The sequence below is a fragment of the Arachis stenosperma genome, chromosome 10 (assembly GCF_014773155.1).
Source record: "Arachis stenosperma cultivar V10309 chromosome 10, arast.V10309.gnm1.PFL2, whole genome shotgun sequence".
Lineage (NCBI taxonomy): Eukaryota > Viridiplantae > Streptophyta > Magnoliopsida > Fabales > Fabaceae > Arachis > Arachis stenosperma.
This window is the reverse complement of record NC_080386.1, coordinates 49,554,487-49,577,191: the sequence shown is the minus strand read 5'-3', so window position 1 is coordinate 49,577,191 and position 22,705 is coordinate 49,554,487. Positions and strand designations below refer to the sequence as shown.

At 43.4% G+C, this 22,705-nt stretch overlaps 1 protein-coding gene across 1 annotated transcript; it reads right to left on the bottom strand.

Moving 5' to 3' along the window:
• Window positions 1-291: 291 nt before the first annotated feature.
• On the bottom strand, window positions 292-10,565 carry LOC130955031 (ferredoxin--nitrite reductase, chloroplastic). Its single transcript, XM_057881804.1, has 4 exons — window positions 10,023-10,565; window positions 8,917-9,271; window positions 7,837-8,125; window positions 292-1,356 (listed from the first exon to the last, which is right to left on the bottom strand). Exons 1-4 carry the CDS (start codon window positions 10,420-10,422, stop codon window positions 616-618), a joined length of 1,785 nt encoding a protein of 594 aa, XP_057737787.1. The 5' UTR covers window positions 10,423-10,565; the 3' UTR covers window positions 292-615.
• Between the last annotated feature and the right edge of the window lie 12,140 nt (window positions 10,566-22,705).

The window sequence follows — 22,705 nt, the reverse complement described above, 5'->3', positions numbered from 1 at the left end:
AAAAATTTAAGATTGATAAATAATGATATGAGAAAAAAAGAGTAAAACTGTAAAAGAATTGAAAAGTATTTCAATTAGAGTTAAAAAGATTAAAAAGTAATTTAATTTAAATTGTGTGAATTAATCATTTAATCTATCGTGGCATAATGATAGAAAATTAAAAGGTTAACAGTATATTTAAAGACTATTTTACATTCTATTTTAATGTATTACTAATAGATAGATACATAGTAGCTAATTTTAATAACCAATTTTAATATGTAATTTTTTTTTTATTATCATAAAAAAAGGTTAGTGCATTCAATAAACATTTTTTCATTCACACAGAGTTACCAGTAAACTTATTCAATTAAGATGATATATTACATGAGCATGAACCAAAATGAGACTAGATATTTTTTTTTTGGTTATGACCCTAGATCTTTTGGAAAGGTCAAACTTTATTTTGCTAATGTTACATGATAAGTAAGTTACAAGAAAAGTAAACCTCTAACTTAGAAACCAGCAAAGAATAAATTCTATCCCAAAAAAAAAAATATATATATATATGCATTCACATCATACTAGAAGAGACATCCCTTTTATTTCAAGCATCTCATCACTTTGTCATATAATTTATTCATCCCCTTCCTCCCTGTTTCTTAGGACAGCCCCAAATTTATTTACCATAATGTCCACAACTATGGGGACTAGGTCCTTACAAGGGACACCCTTCTTATAAACCTCACCCAAATGAGAATCACTTCCAATCTTCCCTCCTAAGTAGATATCAACCCCTTCAACGGCCTTACCATTTTCATCCCTAGTCATGCACCCCATGAATCCAATATCAGCAACCTGAACCTGCCCACAAGTATTAGGGCACCCAGTCCAATGCATTCTCACAGGCCTCGAAACCGACAGGTGTCTCTCAACTTCGTCAGTTACTTTCAACGCCCTTGCTTTTGTCTCGATAATGGCTTGTCCACAGAACTGGTTACCGGTGCATGCAACTAACGTTTTCATGAGAATAGAAGGTTCTGGAGAGAACCTTTCCTTCAGTAAAGGCTCCTTAAGTAAGGTTTCGAGTTTCGAGTTTTGGATGTTTGGGATAATTATGTTTTGCTCCACCGTGAGGCGGAGTTCTCCGGTGCCGTACTCGTCAGCTATACGGGCTAGCTCGTTCAGTTCATCGGCTTGAATTCTGCCAACCGGAATGTGGATTCCGACGTAGCTTAGGTCTTCTTGCTTCTGTGGATGAACTCCTAAGTAATCTCTTCTTTCCCATTGTTTGTCAATTAGATCTTCTTGTGATGCTCTTTCTAGCTTCTTCTCTGGCATTCTTTTCTCAACTTCTGCCCTAAATACTTCAATTCCCTGCGTAATTTGCCAATGTGAATGACAATATAAGAACATGCATGCATTCAAAAGTAAATCAAATAAGAGATGTGTTATTTCTACCACAAATAAGATGTTTAGTAAAAACTTACTTACAGATATTTTAAGAACAGTTAAATAAACCCTTTAACACAAAGATATTTTTATATCAGTAACTAGTATTGACGCTATTTTTTTTTTTTATTATATAAGATCTAGAATCTATTTCAATGTAAAATAATGGCTCTTAAAATATTTATTCCATGCTTTGAAAATATTTAAAGTCACTTATTTTTTATTAAATATTTAAAATTTATGTAAAATATTAAAAATGAAAAATTATATTTTCTTAGAACACACTCTAAATCTACTATAATACAACATATTTCTTATTATCAGGGTTAGAGATGAAATCTTAAAAAAAAAAAAACAAAAAAGCTTTGAAGTTGATTCTTGAGTTAGAAAGATCGTAGAGATGTTTTAAGAAGAAAAGAAAGAAAGAAAACTAAAAACTTGAAGAGTAAAAACTGAACTAATGATCTCAATTACACTAAGTGACAGAAACCGATATCACAAGTCTATTTATAGACCAACTCTAACTACTACTCGTGTTACCCTTCTCTGTTTCTGTTATTTCAGTTATAACAGAATTTGTTCCACACTAACACTTATTACGTTTCTACATTTTTTTTTGCTAATTAAAAAAGAAAAATGTTAAGGAGTTAATATTTTTAATGTAGAAAAAGGAAAGGTTAGTATTGATTTAAGGGTTTAGTTGACACGTGTTTTATGGATACATGATAAATTTACTATTAGATATTAGTAGAAGATTTTAATTTTTTTTTATTTAATAAATGGAAAACAAATATATTCGAGGTTGATTGATTTAGGCATTTTTATCCTTATTTTCTATGATAAAAATAAAACATGAAAATATGATTGATTAAATTAAAATATTTTCAATAAAAATATTTTTAAAAAATAGCACAAAGTAAAAAACGCTATTTCTATGTTTCTAATATTTTTTTAAAATGCAAAAAATTGAAAATAAAAATTATTTTTTAAAAATAAAAACAAAAAAATAGAAAATATTTTCGCAAACCAATTAATCTCTTAAATTTTTTGGCAGGTTTATTACTACTACTACTTTTGCATGAGTTTAACAAATTGCATGAGTTTATTACTACTACTACTTTTGGCGAGTTAAACCCCAAAATGGTCCCTGAGATTGGCGTTTTGCACTGAAATCGTCCTTGAGATTCCAATTGCACCAATTACGTCCCTGAGATTGAAAAAAATGCACCATAGTAGTCCCTGACCCATTTTTCATTAACGACGTGATGACATGGCATGATGACGTGGACTGTAAGTGACACGTGTCACTTCATGATTTGGCCACGTGTAATGGTAAGATGATGTGGTGACCAGTGACACGTGGCATGCTGATGTGGATAGTTGTGCCACGTGTCACAATGTTATTTGACCATGTGTCCAATTGTGCCACGTGTCGCAACAGTATTCGTCCACGTGTCATCCATTATGCCATCGTTGTATATGCACCAAATTAGTCCCTCACTTTGCATTAAGTGACTCATTTTAGTCCCTGAAATTGAATGTCGTGCACCAAACTAGTCCCTTCACCAATTTTTTCTCATTTTTTCAAATTTAAAATTTTAATATCTTGGATAAACTAATTTCAATTCTATTTTTTCATATATCGTTTAAATACAAGTGCTTTTATGAAAAATTTTAAGATTTTAGTTTTAATTATATAACTTTTTTTAATAATTTAATATTGGTAAATTTTGTAATATATAAGGATGTTATTATAAAAAAATAATTATATGATTGATTAGACACATTTTTTTCATAAAAAAAATGTGTTTTTAACAAGAAATTAATAATTAAAATAAATATTTTTTCTTATGAAATATATGTTTTCGTTATGTATAAATGAGCTAGATTGAAGGCACTTCAACCACCCTCACTACCACTTTTGATCTCTGCAGTCTAGACGAAAGAGGTCGGAGATGATAATGAGGAAAGCTTGAAATGCCTTCACGTCAACTCCAAGACGGCAGCTATTAGAGGTATCCGCAAGAAAAAAAAATATTTTATAAAAGTACTGAAAAAGGTTGAAGATGGTAGTGAAGGTGCTTGAAAAGCCTTCACGTTAACTCCAAGTCGGCAAATAGGGTATTCGCAAGAGAAAAAATATTTTATAAAAACACTTTTATTTGAAGAACGTGTGAAAAAATAGAATTGAAATTAATGCATTCAAAAATATTGAGAATTTTGAATTTATAGAAAAAAAGAGAAAAAATTGATGAAGGGACTAGTTTGGTGCACGACATTCAATTTCAGGGACTAAAATGAGTTACTTAATGCAAAGTGAGGGACTAATTTGGTGCATATACAACGATGGCATAATGGATGACACGTGGACGAATACTGTTGCGACACGTGGCACAACCGAACACGTGGCCAAATAACATTGTGACACGTGGCACAACCATCCACGTCAGCATGCCACATGTCACTGCTCACCACATCATCCTACCATTATACGTGGCCAAATCATGAAGTGACACGTGTCACTTACAGTCCACGTCATCATGCCATGTCATCACATCGTTAATGGAAAATGAGTCAGGGACTATTATAGTGCATTTTTTTCAATCTCAGGGACGTAATTGGTGCAATTGAAATCTCAGAGACGATTTCAGTGCAAAACGCCAATCTCAAGGACCATTTTGGGTTTAACTCTACTTTTGGCAGGTTTAAGATTATTTTGACATAATTAAATCATCCCACAAACTCCGCCTATGTTACACTTGCGGTACATAGCCGGTCCCAAGCCCGGATAAAGGAGGAGGGTTGTGTTAGGTCTTCGGCAACCAACATAAAAATATAGCCGAACCCCCATGACATGAATCAAAGACATTATTGCGCTAAAGCTAGGTCGTTGCCCGGAAGCAACGCGTCGTATGGCTCGAGTACGGTGTCGAAGCAAGAGCCGCTGCATCGGTGCCCGGATGTAGTGTTAAATGAGCAAGGGTTCTCGCGTTTTCGTGAACGGACGAGGGTAAATAAGCTAGTTCACAAAGGAAAAGATAAAGGTCGAAACGACAGAAGGTTGAGATTTGGGACATGGAACATAGGCACTCTAACAGGAAAGTCCATGGAGGTGGTGGACACCATGACAAGGAGGAAGATTAACATTATGTGCCTACAAGAAACGAAATGGGTTGGTGCAAAGGCTAGGGAGTTGGATACTTCTGGTTTCAAACTTTGGTATACAGAAAAGGTGAAAAATAGGAATGGGGTTGGAATAATTGTGGATAAGCAGTGGAAGAAGGACGTAGTGGATGTCAAGAGGGTGGGAGATCGGATCATCTCTATCAAACTAGTGGTAGAGGGAGGTGCTTTCCATGTGATTAGCGCCTATGCACCGCAAGTGGGTTCAGACGAACAACACAAGATAAGGTTTTGGGAGGATCTAGAGAGTTTGGTTCAAGGCATACCTTTGGGAGATAAGATTTTCTTAGGAGGAGATTTAAATGGCCATGTTGGGAGAGAAGTGACTGGATATGGGAGTATTCACGGAGGCCATGGTTTCGGGGTGATCAATGCCGAAGGTAAAACTATTTTGGACTTTTCCTCAACTTTTGATCTTCTCATCGCAAATACATATTTTAAAAAGAGAGACGAACATCTTATAACCTATAAGAGTGGCATGACAAGCTCTCAAATCGACTTCTTCTTGTTGAGGAGAGTCGACCGGAAATTTTGCATTAACTGTAAAATTATCCCGGGAGAGAGTTTGACAACACAACATAGGGTGCTCATCATGGATTTTCGCGTTGAGCAAAAGTTGAGGAAAAGACATCATACGAAGAACCCAAGGACGAGGTGGTGGCGGATGAAAGGTGAGGAACAAAGAAGCTTCCTAAGACGGGTAGGAGAAGAGGCAAAGTGGGATGGGAATGGAAGCGCGGAAGAGATGTGGAGGGAGATGGCAGAAGTTATTAGAAGAACAGCAAAAGAAAGTTTTGGTGAATCTAAAGGAATAGGACCAAGAGACAAGGAGTCCTGGTGGTGGAATGCAAGTATACAAGAAAAGATAAAGATAAAAAGGAAATGCTTTAAAGAGTGGTCTTTATGCCGCAATGCAGATAACTGGGAAAAATATAAGGCGGCTAAGAAAGAGACAAAAGTGGCTGTAAGTGAAGCAAGGACAAGAGCATATGAGGGTCTCTACCAGTCTTTGGGCATGAAAGAAGGAGAAAAATGTATATATAGAATCGCAAAGAGTCAGGAAAGAAGAACGAGAGATTTGGATCAGGTTAAGTGCATAAAGGATAAGGATGGAGAGGTGTTGGCTCAAGAGGAGAAGATTAATGAAAGGTGGAAGAGCTACTTCTACGAGTTATTTAATGAGGGACAGAAGACTCTTCCGAGCCTTGGTCGATTATGCACAAGGGAAGAAGATCAAAACTTTGACTACTATCGAAGGATTCGAGACTTCGAGGTAAAAGAGGCTCTAAAGCAGATGAAAAATGGCAGGGCAGTAGGACCTGATAATATCCCGATTGAGGTTTGGAAGGGTCTTGGAGGAAAAGGCATCAACTGGTTAACCAAGCTTTTTAATGAGATTTTAAGGTCAAAGAAGATGCCTGATGAGTGGAGAAAGAGCACCTTGGTACCTATCTACAAGAATAAGGGGGATATACAAAGTTGCGGAAACTATAGAGGGATTAAGCTTATGAGTCATACTATGAAGTTATGGGAAAGGGTGATAGAACGGAGGTTGAGAAAAGAGACACAAGTAACAGAGAACCAATTTGGATTTATGCCAGGCAGATCTACCACTGAAGCGATATACCTATTAAGAAGGATGATGGAGAGGTATCGTAGTAATAAAAGGGATCTGCACATGGTGTTTATTGATTTGGAAAAAGCGTATGATAGGGTACCAAGGGAGGTCTTATGGAAGGTTTTAGAAAAGAGGAGAGTAAGGATCGCATATATTCGGGCAATCAAAGACATGTATGATGGGGCCACAACTAGTGTGAAGACTCAAGGTGGTGTGACAGAGGAATTCCCTATTGGTATAGGATTACACCAGGGATCATCCTTAAGTCCATACCTTTTCACATTAGTCTTGGAAGTACTCACAGAGCACATCCAAGAGCCTGTGCCATGGTGCATGCTTTTTGCCGATGATATCGTCCTTATGGGAGAGTCAAGGGAAGACCTAAATAAGAAGTTGGAGTTATGGAGAGAAGCTCTAGAAGTGTATGGTCTGCGCATAAGCCGTAACAAGACGGAATATATGGAATGTAAATTCAGTCTGAGAAGGGAAAACTCCAATATAGAGGTGAAGATTGGAGAAAACATCCTACGAAAAGTTAAAAGTTTTAAGTATCTTGGGTGCATCATACAGGATAATGGAGAGATTGAACAGGATGTAAATCATAGGATCCAAGCAGGTTGGTCAAAATGGCGGAGTGCATCTGGTTTTATATGCGACAAAAAAGTGCCTTTAAAACTTAAAGGTAAATTCTATCGCACCGCTATAAGACCGGCTATGCTGTATGGTACGGAGTGTTGGGCGGCTAAAGGGGAGTACGAACATAAGCTGAGTGTGGCAGAGATGAAGATGTTGAGATGGATGAGTGGTCATACGCGATTGGATAAAATAAGGAATGAAGATATAAGGGAGAGAGTTGGAGTAGCACCCATTGTGGAAAAGATGGTTGAATCGCGTCTCAGGTGGTTTGGACATGTGGGAAGAAGACCGATAGAACATCCAGTCAGGAGGGTGGATGAGATGGAAGATGGACAAAGAGCGAAAGGCAGAGGAAGACCTAAGAAGACCATCCGTGAGGTGGTCAAACGAGATCTACATGTAAACGGTCTCTCTGTAGACATGATACATGACAGAGCACAATGGCGTCGTTTGATTCATGTAGCCGACCCCACTTAGTGGGACAAGGCTTTGTTGTTGTTGTTGTTGTTGTAATTAAATCATCCCACAATGTACTTGTTTGACTTTGACATAAGGCAAGAAGTGAATTGCATGAGTTTATTATTGTATTGTCCTACTCCTATCCCCTGCATAAGAACTAGACAAGAAGTTGCATTCAAAAACAGAGGATATATATGTTATACTTGGATAACCTGTCATGTTGATTCCAGCATTCACACCCAGAGAAAATATATTTCAAATTACAATCACATTTGTTTATGAGTTTAATTTTGATAAACTAATACTGTAATTTTACAGAATCATTTAATCATATTCATTCTTTTAGATAACTATTTATCCAGTCAATGTAAAAGATAATTATTTTTAGTAACAGTATATTAAAATTAAATTCTTAACAATGTATTTTATGAAACCAAAACAATAAGAAAGCAAGAAGTGGCAAAACCAAAACAAAAACATTAGATGAAAGTATAAAAAGGGAAACTTACGAGTTCATCAATTAACCACATCATCCTAGTTTTCTGTCGGTTGCCTCTGAAGCCAAGATCCCTAAAGGCCTCAAGAACAGCCTTGCAAAGTGGGATAACATCATCAGCTGAGACCCATGCATCAAGTGGAACTGCCTCTGCGCATCTCTTAGCACTGAAGAAACCACCAACCAATAGGTTGAATCCAAAACGGCCATCCTTGTTGGCAGGCATGTAAGCCAAATCATTTATGTGTGGATGCTCATACAGTTCATGAGACCCTACCACGCACACATTCCACTTCCTTGGCCTGCATTTACACGCATTAACACTCTGCCACTATGTTGTTACTTGTTAGTAAATAGTAGTGCCTAATATCTACCAAACAAAGTATTATATTCTTACATAAATATATAATACAATTTTGGCAAAATCATGATTAATTTTTGTTATGTTAAATTTTTATATAACTTTTATGTTGCGTAAATTTTTTACTATTCATTTAACAGTGGACCTAGAAGAGGTACCTTAGAGTCACGGTTGAGTTGTATCCATTGACTTCAAGGTCACAAATTTAAATTATCAAAACAACTACTAAAGCAATGATCAAATTAGGTGCTTTAGACTTATTTTCTATTGTTTCCCATGCATTTTTGAATAAACAGTGAGATAATACACATGATATGGTTTTATGATATTCATATAACCTCATGTTAATCTATAATATCTGTACTTAATACTTTATAATTTGATTATATTTAACATGCACTATCAAGTAAGTTTTTCTTGGGTTATAATATCTTGTAGTCATAAAAGTACATGAAAGATATATCTAACACTGTATAGTTATTTTTTTATAGGGTAAATTCTAGGATGCCTACAAATTTTGTGTGTGAATTGTCTGAATGTGAGACTCACTTTTTTATGAAGTTAAGATATGTGTAATTTGTAAGCACCATAGAACATACCTTTTTCATATAGCAAGTTGAATTTCACTTCCCTATCATTAAACAGAGTATAAAACTAAACTCAACAAATCTAATAATAGAACAAAATGAGTACATTAAGTGTGAAATATTTGTTAGTATAGTTGGTACTTACAAGTTAGAGACAGCAGGATTGCCAAGAAAATTATTGGTAATAAATTGTGACAACAAGTTGGTGTAAGGTCTTGTATCAGCAATCTCACGAGGGTCAATGCCAGCAAGAGGGTTACCAACAGGGTTCCTCACATTGTCCATCCCACTCTGCAAACTTGTCAAACCAACCTCTGCCAGACCTTTCAAGATTTCCGGCACGTCAGACAGCACCACTCCTCTGATTTGCCAGTTCTGCCTTGTCGTCACGTCGGCACAACCATCTTTTCCATACTTCTTTATCACGCTTGCTAAGTACCGCGTCTGCGCGCTTGTTGTTATTCCGTTTGGAAGCTTCAGCCTCATCATGAACCTTCCATCTGAATTTCACCAATCCAACATATAATTTGTGTAATATTAGGTAACAAACTTTATTCGGCTGATATCAGCTAACTTTTTTAAAAGTATTTTGTTTATATCAAATTTTAGATTTTAAATAATCAATCTTAAATTATGATTAACTAATCTAGTAATCTTAACTAACTAAAAATTGGTTTCCTATATTTTCTCTTTATACAGAGATATGATCGTGTCACGGGAAAATATGAAAACGTATAATTAAAAAATTTAATCAAATAATATAACAATTTCAATTTTCAATCATCATCTTCAAATAGAAACATCTCACCTTATTTATTATAGTTTGTAACCTAAATGATGATGAGAAGAATTATACTTACTATATTTGTGATTTTACTTACACGTGGTTACTATATACACAAAGATGTGATCATGTGAAAATGTTGGCATGAAGATGTAAAACATGAATAAATTAAAGAATATAACAGTTTTAGATTTATCTATCATTTTCATAAGACATATTGTTAGTTCAAAACAAAAGAAAAAGAAGCACGATGATACAAAGATTATACAAACACCACAATCAACAGTTAAAAACAAAGAACCTAACTAAATGAATGTGCTCTCTTCAAACTAGTCTTTTTCAAGATTATATGATTAGACAACTAAACCAAAACATATTACGAAAGAAGAAAAATCAATTGTTGGAAGAAAAATTAAGAAATAAAGGTTGATGATGAGAAATATACGCATATATATAGTTAGACTTACATTGATGCTTTCTCCTATGGAAAAGTCCAAGCCATTTGAGCCTAACATCAATATCATCTTTGGTAAGCTTAGATCTCTCAATCTCCTCAAGAGACATCTTAGAAAGTTGTTCAATACCATTCTCCATGAAAAGCTTCATTGGGTCCGATTCAAGCTTCACCTTCTCCTGAGGGTTGATGCCTCCCCTGTACTCTTCTTTCAGAACCCAGTAACCGTCTCTTTGCTCCACTCTAGGCTCCAACCTGGAGGCGTCCACCTCCGAAGGAGGAGGAGGAGGAGACGTGGCCGGAGCCGCCGTGGGAGTGGTGGCTGAGAGGCATGTTGGTGTCTTCGGGCGGCAAGAGAGGGAGGAGGGGGAGCATGGTGGTGGGGTGAGAAAGCGAACAGAGAAGGAAGACATGATGGTGTTTGTGTATGTTATGGTTATGGCGGTGAGTGAGAAGGAGAATGAAAAGTGTGAACATCTTTGTAGGGATAAGAGGTTGGGAGTGAAAGGGGACCTTAGGAGATGGCAAGAGCTTCTTTCTTCATATCCATGTCCTTTCGCTCCTACTAAAGGTTATCTTGTTTTCTTCTCACCATAAACATCTTAAAATTTTAAATTTAAATTTTAAATAAATATACTCTTATTATTTTAAATAAACCATATTTTTCTTAATTTAAAATTAATAATTTTAAATTGTTAATTTTTTTAATCAAATAAATATAATTAATTATATTAATACAATAATATAAGTCTATTTATTTTTATTAAATTAAATTATATTGTTAATTTAAATTATATCTATTTAAAATTTAAATTTAACAATTTATATTTTTAAATTATTTGAAGAAAATTAAATTAATTATAAATATAAAAAATATTAATACTATTTGTACAGAATGCTTCTGATACGGGTTGAGAGGAGGATCGGGAACCTGCGGGTCGGATCGGATGTAGGACGGCCCTGATGGAGCGGGGGGGTACCTGCAAAGACACTCCGACGCTCAAGTCAGAATAGATCTAAGAGGTATAAGGTGTGTGGAATGAATGAATACCTGGAGGGACCTGGGTCCTCTATTTATAGGTGATGGTGATAATCTTATCTTATCTTATTTGCTTAAGATAAGGGAGATGTTTGAATTCGAAAGTTAGTTAGAGGATCTAGAGGGCCGATTCGGTGCCTTCTAGAAAGTCGGGATGGGTTGACCCGGTAAGCCGGGTTCGGGTTTTGGTCATGGGTCCGGGGTCCGTGGGCCGGATCCGTAACAGTTGCCCCCGCAGCGGGAGAGCGAGTGAGGTCGGTTTCTCGCTGAGAGTTTGAGATGTTCTCTCATCGTGTCTTCGAGTGTTCGTTTGGTGACGAGGTCGGTTTCTCGATTTCGTTCGGTAAAGGATCTGTCCTGACCGCATTTTGGTCTTTGACGTGACCTTTCCGTGCCTGCTGCGCCTGTTGCGTTTTGCTGTGTTTGGCGTTTTGAGTTTGGGGAAGGGGCTGAGCACCGCCATTTTCTGCTTTGCTTTGTAGTGGTGTTTAGGTTTTTGTTTTTTGATATTGTGCGGAGTTGGTAGGCTGATGGTGGTGCTCCTCCCTTGTTTTAGGTATGCAGCGTCGGCGAAATGAGAGTGTGGGTGCCCCGGTAGCCCCTTCCAGGGGCGTCCCCAATCGCTACGGTTGGGTGACCAGTGATGTATGGGGCGTTCCGTCGCGGATGACGGAGGATGATCTCCAACGGCTCCGCGATCGGGGGGCGATTTGTGGCGGTGGTGAAGAGGAGGGGCGATACGAGCTCGTCCTTCCTGATGCCGACGAGCGCGTTTGCTACTTGAACCTCCGTTCACCCACCGTGCCGGACTGGATGTGGGTTTATGAGTCCATGTTTACTCGGCTCGGTGTGCGGTTCCCGTTCTCGCCTTTTGTTCAGGGTTTGCTTAGCCGGTGTTCCGTGGCACCGTCTCAGCTTCATCCGAACAGCTGGGCGGCTGTTCGGTGTTTTGAGTTGGTGTGCCAGTACCTTGAGCTCCCGGCCTCGGTTCCCGTTTTCCTCTTTCTTTTCTTGTGCACTCTTCCGACTAAGGAGGGGAAGCACAAGAAAGGATATATGTCGTTTCGTGCTCAGCCCCATCGCCGGATCTTCAGGTTGTTTGAAGATTCGTTTCATGGATTTAAATGGGAGTACTTTAAGGTGCGCCCCGTTCGGGGGCACCACCCGTTTTGGCTTACTTTGGAGGGCGAGCGCCGGTTTCCGACCTATTGGAATTTTGGTGCCGGGCCGTCGGTTTTAACTAAGATCTCATACGATGATTTGTCTCGGGAGGATAAGGATATTGCCAAAGTTTTGTGGCATTTGTTTGGTGAACGCCCGTTAAGTCCTCGAGACGTTATGGGGGATCCTGAGGCGTGTCGGACATATATTGGTGTGTTTTGCTTCCTTCTTCTTCTTCTTTCTTTTTTTTTTTTTTGTAATAACTCCTTTCTTGTTTCTTTTTTAGTTGAGATGGCTGGAGGGCTGACTACTTTGGCGAGGTTGAGGGCAGCGTTGGGTCGGGGGGAGGGGTCGTCGTCTCCTTCTTCGGCTCCGACTCCAGCCGCAGATTCTCAGGCTGTTCCTCAAGAGGTGGTTTCTTCGGGGGTGCACACTGGCGTTGAAGCTCCTCCCGGATCGCCGGAAGTCGTTGTACTGGCTTCTACCGAGGCTTCTCGGAAGAGAAGTAGGCCGGAGGAGCCGGGTAGTGAAACTTTTGAAGAGGAGGGCTTGGTCCCTAGTGTGATGGATCGGCGTTTTGATGCCACGGGTTTCATTGATCAGCACTTAATGCCTGGAACGGAGTCATTTTTTGATGGTTGTGACGTCTCGTTTCAGGCTGAGTCGGTTTATCGTGCTCTTCTTCGTTCTGCCGTGGTTGTTCGGAAGGCCGAGCCTGTGATGGCTCAAGTGGGTTTGTTGGAAAAGAAGCTTCGGCAGGCCCAAACCGATGTGAGCAAGTTGAAGGAAGAGCTTGAGGCTGCGAAGACTGCGAAGGAGAAGGCGGAGAAGTCGTCGGAGGATTCCGGGGCGGAGATACTCCGCCTTGCCGGTGTTGAGACTTCGCTTCTTTCTCAACTGGCTGAAGAGCGGAAACGTTCCTCGGATGCGAGTTCTCAAGCTGCCTTGCTTCTCGCCGAGTCGGAAACTCTGAAGGCTGAGGTCGAAGCCTTGAAGAAGGAGAAAGCGGCTTTGTTGGCTGATGCTGGGGAGGCCGTTGCTGCAACCGAGGAGACGATGAAGGCGCAATTTCAGGTGTTGGCCCCTGGTGTGGATGTGTCTATGACGGGAGCATTCAAGACCGTCCGTGATGGGCGGATTGTTGATATTTGAATAGTTGTTTTGTATTTAGTTTTGAACTATGTGTAGATTTGTTTCTAGTGGCTTGAGAGCCGTAACTTTGTTTTGTGTGAAATTTATGACCGTTTTTTAGGTCTTCGTATGATCCGTTTTTTGGATGTTTTGTTTAGCCGTTCGGGCCTTAGGTGTTTCGTTTATCATAACCGTTTGTTTGGTCGGTTTTTTGGGTACCCGTGTGTTCGGCCTGGAGGGTGATCAGTCCTCCAGCGATGGCCGTGTCTTCGTTTGGTGTTTTAAGAAACAGTAGTGACTTGTAATGGGGATGAAGTGAAAATAACTTGTAAAGAATTTTATTTGAATAGTTGGGCCTCGTTAAAACCCTTCGTGAGGGAAAGAGTACCCGAGGTTCTAAAAGACAATGAACAATAAAAAATAAAGGGAAATAAAGGGTGATTAAAAGAAAAAATAAAGAGTGACTTATTTAAGTATAGTATCTTCGTAGGTTGGCCGCGTTCCAAGTTCTTGGTATTTCGCTGCCGTCTAGTCGTTCGAGTTTATACGCTCCTTTTCCTATTACGGCCTTGACCCTGTATGGTCCTTCCCAGTTGGGTGCGAGCTTTCCTTCTCCTGGGGTCGGGAGGCCGATGTTGTTTCGTCGTAGGACGAGGTCGTTGTCCGCGAATTCTCGTCGGATGACGCCGTGATTATACCTTAGGCTGATCCTTTGTTTGAGTGCTAATTCTTTGACGTGGGCTATGCTTCTTGCCTCGTCTATGAGGTCTCGTTCTGCTTCTTCGTCGTTACCTCCAACCGTTTTTCTGGGGCTGGGGTCTCCGATTTCTACTGGGATGACAGCTTCTACGCCGTATGTGAGTCGGAAGGGCGTTTCTCCCGTGCTTGTTTGGGGTGTTGTTCGGTATGACCATAGGACTGATCCCAACTCGTCTGCCCACAATCCCTTGGCTTCGTCAAGTCGTTTTTTAAGTCCTTTGACGATAATTTTGTTGGCGGATTCCACCTGTCCGTTTGTTTGGGGATGTTCTACCGAGCTGAAGCGATGGGATACGTGCAATCCTTCTAAGAGTTCTCTGAATTTTTTGTCTGTGAATTGGGTTCCGTTGTCGGAGATGATGACTTCGGGAATTCCGAACCGAGTAATGATCTGTCGCCAGACGAATTTCCGGCATTGGGTTGCCGTGATGGAGGCCAGGGGTTCGGCTTCAATCCATTTGGTGTAGTAGTCTATGGCGACGATGAGATATCTAAGTTGGCCGGGTGCCGTGGGGAAGGGCCCGACGAGGTCGATCCCCCAACTGCCGAATGGCCGTTCAGCCGATATAACGCTGAGTTGGTGTGGGGCGGCTTGGTGGATATTGGCATGCTTTTGGCATTTGTCGCAGCTTTTTGTGAGTTGTATGGAATCTCGAATGATTGTGGGCCAGAAGTAGCCGGCCCTGATGATTTTTTGGGCTAGCATTTTTCCTCCGATGTGGTGACCGCAGCAGCCTTCGTGGATTTCGCGGAGTATATATTCCGTGTCCTCGGATTCTACACATTTGAGTAGGGGTTGCGAGAATCCGCGTTTGTATAGCTGTCCTGCTATGATGGTGTAGTTAGCGGCTTCTCTTTTTATCTTCCTCTCTTCTTTCGGGTCTGGTGGTAGGATTCCGTCGCGGAGATATTGCAAGATCGGGTATGTCCAAGATTCCCGATTTGAGGATGTTAGGTGTGCGTTGATTTCCGTTGATACGGAAGGCGACTTAACGACCTCCTGGATTAGCGATCTGTTGCCGTGTCCTGACTTCGTGCTGGCTAGTTTGGAAAGTAGATCCGCCCTGGCGTTTCGTTCCCTGGGGACGTGATGTATGGAGACGTTTTCGAATCCTTCTTTTGTTTCACTTACTTTTTTAAGGTATTGTTGGAGCAGGGGGTCCCGGGTTTGGTAGCTCCCGTTGATTTGGGAGCATACCACCTGGGAATCGGTGTTAACCTCGAGTATCTTGGCGCCGACTTCCCGAGCTAGGTTTAGGCCTGCCAAAAGGGCTTCGTATTCTGCTTGGTTGTTTGATACTGGAAAGTCGTATCTTATTGATTGTTCAATTGTGATCCCATTTTGGTTTTCGAGTATGATTCCGGCGCCTCCGTGAGTGGAGTTTGATGAGCCATCGACGTGCAGTTTCCATGGTTCGGGTGTCAGCTTCGTCGGAGTCATTTCGGCGATGAAGTCGGCCAAGGCTTGTGCTTTGATGGCGTTTCGGGGCTCGAACCTGATCTGGAATTGGGATAGCTCGATGGACCATGCTAGCATTCTTCCTGCTAGGTCGGGTTTTTGTAATACTTGTTTGACTGTTTGGTCGGTTCGGACCGTTATGGGGTGGGCCTGGAAGTATTGTCGTAGTCGTCGGGATGCCGAGAGGAGTGCGAAAGCCAGTTTTTCTAGTCGTGAATAACGGGCTTCCGTGTCTTGTAGCACCTTGCTTATGAAGTATATGGGTTTTTGTTCCTTTTTCTCGTTTTCCCGGACGAGTGCTGCTGCGATTGTTTCTTTCGTTATGGAGAGGTACAAGTATAGTGTTTCCCCTGTTTGAGGTTTTGCAAGGATTGGAGGTTCTGTTAGGACCTTTTTGAAGTGTTGGAAAGCTTCTTCGCATTCTTTCTCCCATTTGAACGGAATCCCTTTTTTCATAAGTTTGAAAAAAGGAATTGCCTTTTGTGCTGAGGCTCCGAGGAACCGGGATAGTGCGGTTAGTCGGCCGGTGAGCTTTTGGATATCTTTGAGGTTCTTGGGACTTGTCATCTCCAGGACGGCACGGCATTTTTCCGGGTTTGCCTCAACTCCGCGTTGTGTGATCATGAATCCGAGGAATTTTCCTGCTTCCATTCCGAAAGCGCACTTTGTTGGGTTGAGTCGCATTTGGTGCTTTCGCAAGGTGTTCATTATGACCGTTAGATCGTCGGTTAGTTGCTCCCCGGATTCCGTTTTGGCGAGCATATCATCGATGTAGACTTCTATTTTGTTCCCGGTTAGGTTGCGAAATATCTTGTTTACGAGTCGCTGATAGGTGGCTCCGGCGTTTTTCAGGCCGAAGGGCATTACTTTATAGCAGTAGGTTCCGTCTGGGGTGATGAATGCTGTTTTTTCTTCGTCTGGTCGGTGCATCGGGATCTGGTTGTAGCCGGAGTATGCGTCCATGAAGCTGAGGTACCGGTGTCCGGATGCTGCATCTACTAGTCCGTCGATGTTTGGTAGGGGGAAGGCGTCTTTCGGACATGCTTTGTTGAGATCTGTGTAATCAACGCACATTCGCCACTTCCCGTTAGTCTTTTTAACTAGTACGACGTTGGCTAGCCAGGTCGTGTAAGGGAGTTCTCGGATGAAGTTGGCTTCGAGCAGGGCTTTTACTTGTTTTTGGACCTCGGCGGCTCGGTCTGGTGACATTTTCCGTCTTCTTTGCGCCACGGGTTTGGCTAGGGGGTCTACTGCCAGATGGTGAGACATTAGATCGGGACTTATTCCCGGCATGTCGGCTGGTGTGAATGCGAATAGGTCTCTGTTTTGTTTCAAAAGTTGAGAGAGTTCTTCTTTGAGGTCGTGTGGGAGGTTTCTATTGATGAACGTGTATTCATCTTTGGTTGGCCCTATTTGTAGTTTTTCCATGTCCCCTTCTGGTTCCGGTCTAGGTTGGCCGTCAAGCCGTGCGTCTAGGTCGGCAAGGAATATTCCGGCCGCGTCCCGGTATTTTTTCCTTAGAGCTAAGCTATTGTTGTCGCATTCGGCTGCAACTTCTCGGTCTCCGTGAATGGTTCCGATGGTGCCGTCATCGGCTTTGAATTTCATGAGGAGGTATTTGGTGAAGATGACTGCCGAGAAGTCGTTAATTGTTTTTCTCCCGAGAATGACGTTATAGGCTGTGGAGTCTTTTAGGACGACGAATTCGGATAGGATCGTCTTTCTCTGATTGCTTGTTCCTATGGTGATGGGGAGGGTGACCGAGCCGTCTGGTTTGAGGAAGTTATCTCCGAGGCCCGTGACGCCGTGGCGATGCGTTTGGAGGTTGTCGTTGCGGAGCCCGAGTTTGTCGAAGGCTCCTCGGAAGAGGATATTGGAGTCGGCACCCGTGTCCACGAGTATTCTTCTTACTAGTCCTGTTCCGATTCGGGCTGATATGACGAAGGGGGCATCTCCTGCCGAGGTGCCGTGCTGGCAGTCCTCGGGTAAGAAGGTTATCGTGCTGTCGGCAATGGTTACTGGGTCGTGGTTTTTGACGGCCATTATCTTGAGGTCTTTTTTCATTGTTAGTTTTGATTTATTTGGTACGTCTTTGCCCGTGATGACGTTCACTATGATGGTCGGATCTTCTTCGGTGTTTTCCCTGGGTGGTTTTTGGGTTCTTGGGTTGCGTCCTTCTCTTTCTGGTGATTTGTCTCTGTCGGCGCGCCTTGGTTCTCTGATGATTTTGACGAACTCGGGGAGTTTGCCGTCTCGTATAGCTTGCTCAAGAGCGTCTTTGAGATCGTAACAATCTTGTGTTTTGTGGCCGTATCCGCGGTGATAGTCGCAGTAGAGGGTTTTGTTTCCTCCTGTCCTTTCCTTGAGTGGTCGGGCTCTGGGGATGATGCCTCGGTCTGCTATTTGGTGGTATACCTCAGTAATTGATGTTGTTAGGGGAGTGTAGTTGGAAAATTTTCCTATTCTTGGTGGTCTGTGGGTCGGTTTAAGGTGGTCTCGTTGGTTCTCTTTGGGTGGTGCATTATGACGGGGAGTCGGGTTGCCGTGTTGGGTGGCGGCGTGCTGCCGTTTGTTGGCGGCGACGACCTGGCTGACTTCCTCGTCGTTGATGTAATCTTTGGCGACGTTCTGGATTTCGTGCATGGTCCACACTGGTTTGGTGGTGAGATGTTTGCGAAAGTCTTCATTCATGAGTCCGTTAGTTAGGCAGAGGCTGGCAACGGAGTCCGTGAGTCCGTCGACCGTTAGGCATTCGTCGTTGAAGCGGTCGAGGTATTTTCTTGTGGATTCTTCTTGCCTTTGTGTGACCCCTAACAGGCTGATAGGGTGTTTGGCTTTGGTGATTCGGGTTGTGAACTGGGCCATGAATTTTCTTGTGATGTCGTGGAAGCTAGTTATGGATCCGTTTGGGAGGGCGTTGAACCATTTGATCGCTGGCCCGGCCAGGGTTACTGGGAAGGCTCTGCATCGGACTGCGTCGGATGCTCCTTCTAAGTTCATTCTGGCCTCAAAGGCCGTTAGGTGCTCTTGAGGGTCTTTGGTTCCGTCGTACTTCATGTCGGTGGGTTTGTCGAAACCTTTGGGGAGTTTTGCTCTTAAGATTCCTTCCGTGAAGGGCGTAGCTCCCATTATAGTATGGTCGCTTCTCGTGCGTTTGGTGCTTCGGTATCTCCGGTCTTCGTCTGAATCATGCTGACGGTTTACATCCCGAGAATCGCTGCGATGGTGTTTCTTGTCGTATCGTCGTTCGGGCGACTTCTCGCGTCGGCGGTTGCGTGAGGTGCTGCGACCATCTCTCCTATTGTGCTGCCGGATTGGCGACCTTCCGTGGTGGGATCTTGACCTGGAAGTTGCCTGGCTTCCATGCTCGTTATTATGTTTTTCCCGGTCGCTTAGCTTGCCTTCAAGTTCTTGGACTCGGAGACAGAGATCCTGGATGATTTGTGCCGCTTTGTCCCTGGCTTTCTCGGGATGTTGTGGGTCCGTCGTGACGTCCTCGTTTGCGTGGTGGATGGTGCTTGCTATTTTTGCTTGGTTTGTGGCTTCATGGTGTTCTGAGATCGGACGACGCGGTTGGGAGTCGTCCTGGCTTGATGGGTTATCCTCCAGGATGCCCTCCATCCGGTCCGATTGTTGCAGGTCCCCACAGACGGCGCCAATGTACAGAATGCTTCTGATACGGGTTGAGAGGAGGATCGGGAACCTGCGGGTCGGATCGGATGTAGGACGGCCCTGATGGAGCGGGGGGGTACCTGCAAAGACACTCCGACGCTCAAGTCAGAATAGATCTAAGAGGTATAAGGTGTGTGGAATGAATGAATACCTGGAGGGACCTGGGTCCTCTATTTATAGGTGATGGTGATAATCTTATCTTATCTTATTTGCTTAAGATAAGGGAGATGTTTGAATTCGAAAGTTAGTTAGAGGATCTAGAGGGCCGATTCGGTGCCTTCTAGAAAGTCGGGATGGGTTGACCCGGTAAGCCGGGTTCGGGTTTTGGTCATGGGTCCGGGGTCCGTGGGCCGGATCCGTAACAGTTGCCCCCGCAGCGGGAGAGCGAGTGAGGTCGGTTTCTCGCTGAGAGTTTGAGATGTTCTCTCATCGTGTCTTCGAGTGTTCGTTTGGTGACGAGGTCGGTTTCTCGATTTCGTTCGGTAAAGGATCTGTCCTGACCGCATTTTGGTCTTTGACGTGACCTTTCCGTGCCTGCTGCGCCTGTTGCGTTTTGCTGTGTTTGGCGTTTTGAGTTTGGGGAAGGGGCTGAGCACCGCCATTTTCTGCTTTGCTTTGTAGTGGTGTTTAGGTTTTTGTTTTTTGATATTGTGCGGAGTTGGTAGGCTGATGGTGGTGCTCCTCCCTTGTTTTAGGTATGCAGCGTCGGCGAAATGAGAGTGTGGGTGCCCCGGTAGCCCCTTCCAGGGGCGTCCCCAATCGCTACGGTTGGGTGACCAGTGATGTATGGGGCGTTCCGTCGCGGATGACGGAGGATGATCTCCAACGGCTCCGCGATCGGGGGGCGATTTGTGGCGGTGGTGAAGAGGAGGGGCGATACGAGCTCGTCCTTCCTGATGCCGACGAGCGCGTTTGCTACTTGAACCTCCGTTCACCCACCGTGCCGGACTGGATGTGGGTTTATGAGTCCATGTTTACTCGGCTCGGTGTGCGGTTCCCGTTCTCGCCTTTTGTTCAGGGTTTGCTTAGCCGGTGTTCCGTGGCACCGTCTCAGCTTCATCCGAACAGCTGGGCGGCTGTTCGGTGTTTTGAGTTGGTGTGCCAGTACCTTGAGCTCCCGGCCTCGGTTCCCGTTTTCCTCTTTCTTTTCTTGTGCACTCTTCCGACTAAGGAGGGGAAGCACAAGAAAGGATATATGTCGTTTCGTGCTCAGCCCCATCGCCGGATCTTCGGGTTGTTTGAAGATTCGTTTCATGGATTTAAATGGGAGTACTTTAAGGTGCGCCCCGTTCGGGGGCACCACCCGTTTTGGCTTACTTTGGAGGGCGAGCGCCGGTTTCCGACCTATTGGAATTTTGGTGCCGGGCCGTCGGTTTTAACTAAGATCTCATACGATGATTTGTCTCGGGAGGATAAGGATATTGCCAAAGTTTTGTGGCATTTGTTTGGTGAACGCCCGTTAAGTCCTCGAGACGTTATGGGGGATCCTGAGGCGTGTCGGACATATATTGGTGTGTTTTGCTTCCTTCTTCTTCTTCTTTCTTTTTTTTTTTTTTTGTAATAACTCCTTTCTTGTTTCTTTTTTAGTTGAGATGGCTGGAGGGCTGACTACTTTGGCGAGGTTGAGGGCAGCGTTGGGTCGGGGGGAGGGGTCGTCGTCTCCTTCTTCGGCTCCGACTCCAGCCGCAGATTCTCAGGCTGTTCCTCAAGAGGTGGTTTCTTCGGGGGTGCACACTGGCGTTGAAGCTCCTCCCGGATCGCCGGAAGTCGTTGTACTGGCTTCTACCGAGGCTTCTCGGAAGAGAAGTAGGCCGGAGGAGCCGGGTAGTGAAACTTTTGAAGAGGAGGGCTTGGTCCCTAGTGTGATGGATCGGCGTTTTGATGCCACGGGTTTCATTGATCAGCACTTAATGCCTGGAACGGAGTCATTTTTTGATGGTTGTGACGTCTCGTTTCAGGCTGAGTCGGTTTATCGTGCTCTTCTTCGTTCTGCCGCGGTTGTTCGGAAGGCCGAGCCTGTGATGGCTCAAGTGGGTTTGTTGGAAAAGAAGCTTCGGCAGGCCCAAACCGATGTGAGCAAGTTGAAGGAAGAGCTTGAGGCTGCGAAGACTGCGAAGGAGAAGGCGGAGAAGTCGTCGGAGGATTCCGGGGCGGAGATACTCCGCCTTGCCGGTGTTGAGACTTCGCTTCTTTCTCAACTGGCTGAAGAGCGGAAACGTTCCTCGGATGCGAGTTCTCAAGCTGCCTTGCTTCTCGCCGAGTCAGAAACTCTGAAGGCTGAGGTCGAAGCCTTGAAGAAGGAGAAAGCGGCTTTGTTGGCTGATGCTGGGGAGGCCGTTGCTGCAACCGAGGAGACGATGAAGGCGCAATTTCAGGTGTTGGCCCCTGGTGTGGATGTGTCTATGACGGGAGCATTCAAGACCATCCGTGATGGGCGGATTGTTGATATTTGAATAGTTGTTTTGTATTTAGTTTTGAACTATGTGTAGATTTGTTTCTAGTGGCTTGAGAGCCGTAACTTTGTTTTGTGTGAAATTTATGACCGTTTTTTGGGTCTTCGTATGATCCGTTTTTTGGATGTTTTGTTTAGCCGTTCGGGCCTTAGGTGTTTCGTTTATCATAACCGTTTGTTTGGTCGGTTTTTTGGGTACCCGTGTGTTCGGCCTGGAGGGTGATCAGTCCTCCAGCGATGGCCGTGTCTTCGTTTGGTGTTTTAAGAAACAGTAGTGACTTGTAATGGGGATGAAGTGAAAATAACTTGTAAAGAATTTTATTTGAATAGTTGGGCCTCGTTAAAACCCTTCGTGAGGGAAAGAGTACCCGAGGTTCTAAAAGACAATGAACAATAAAAAATAAAGGGAAATAAAGGGTGATTAAAAGAAAAAATAAAGAGTGACTTATTTAAGTATAGTATCTTCGTAGGTTGGCCGCGTTCCAAGTTCTTGGTATTTCGCTGCCGTCTAGTCGTTCGAGTTTATACGCTCCTTTTCCTATTACGGCCTTGACCCTGTATGGTCCTTCCCAGTTGGGTGCGAGCTTTCCTTCTCCTGGGGTCGGGAGGCCGATGTTGTTTCGTCGTAGGACGAGGTCGTTGTCCGCGAATTCTCGTCGGATGACGCCGTGATTATACCTTAGGCTGATCCTTTGTTTGAGTGCTAATTCTTTGACGTGGGCTATGCTTCTTGCCTCGTCTATGAGGTCTCGTTCTGCTTCTTCGTCGTTACCTCCAACCGTTTTTCTGGGGCTGGGGTCTCCGATTTCTACTGGGATGACAGCTTCTACGCCGTATGTGAGTCGGAAGGGCGTTTCTCCCGTGCTTGTTTGGGGTGTTGTTCGGTATGACCATAGGACTGATCCCAACTCGTCTGCCCACAATCCCTTGGCTTCGTCAAGTCGTTTCTTAAGTCCTTTGACGATAATTTTGTTGGCGGATTCCACCTGTCCGTTTGTTTGGGGATGTTCTACCGAGCTGAAG

What these genes read in the sequence shown, in the direction of transcription:
- LOC130955031 (XM_057881804.1), bottom strand. Translation starts at nt 10,422, where the DNA reads ATGTCTTCCTTCTCTGTTCGCTTTCTCACCCCACCACCATGCTCCCCC. An exon ending in AATCCTGCTGTCTCTAACTT is followed by an intron (nt 8,126 to 8,916) that starts GTAAGTACCAAC and finishes GTGTAAATGCAG; the next exon opens with GCCAAGGAAGTGGAATGTGT. An exon ending in TGTGGTTAATTGATGAACTC is followed by an intron (nt 1,357 to 7,836) that starts GTAAGTTTCCCT and finishes CAAATTACGCAG; the next exon opens with GGAATTGAAGTATTTAGGGC.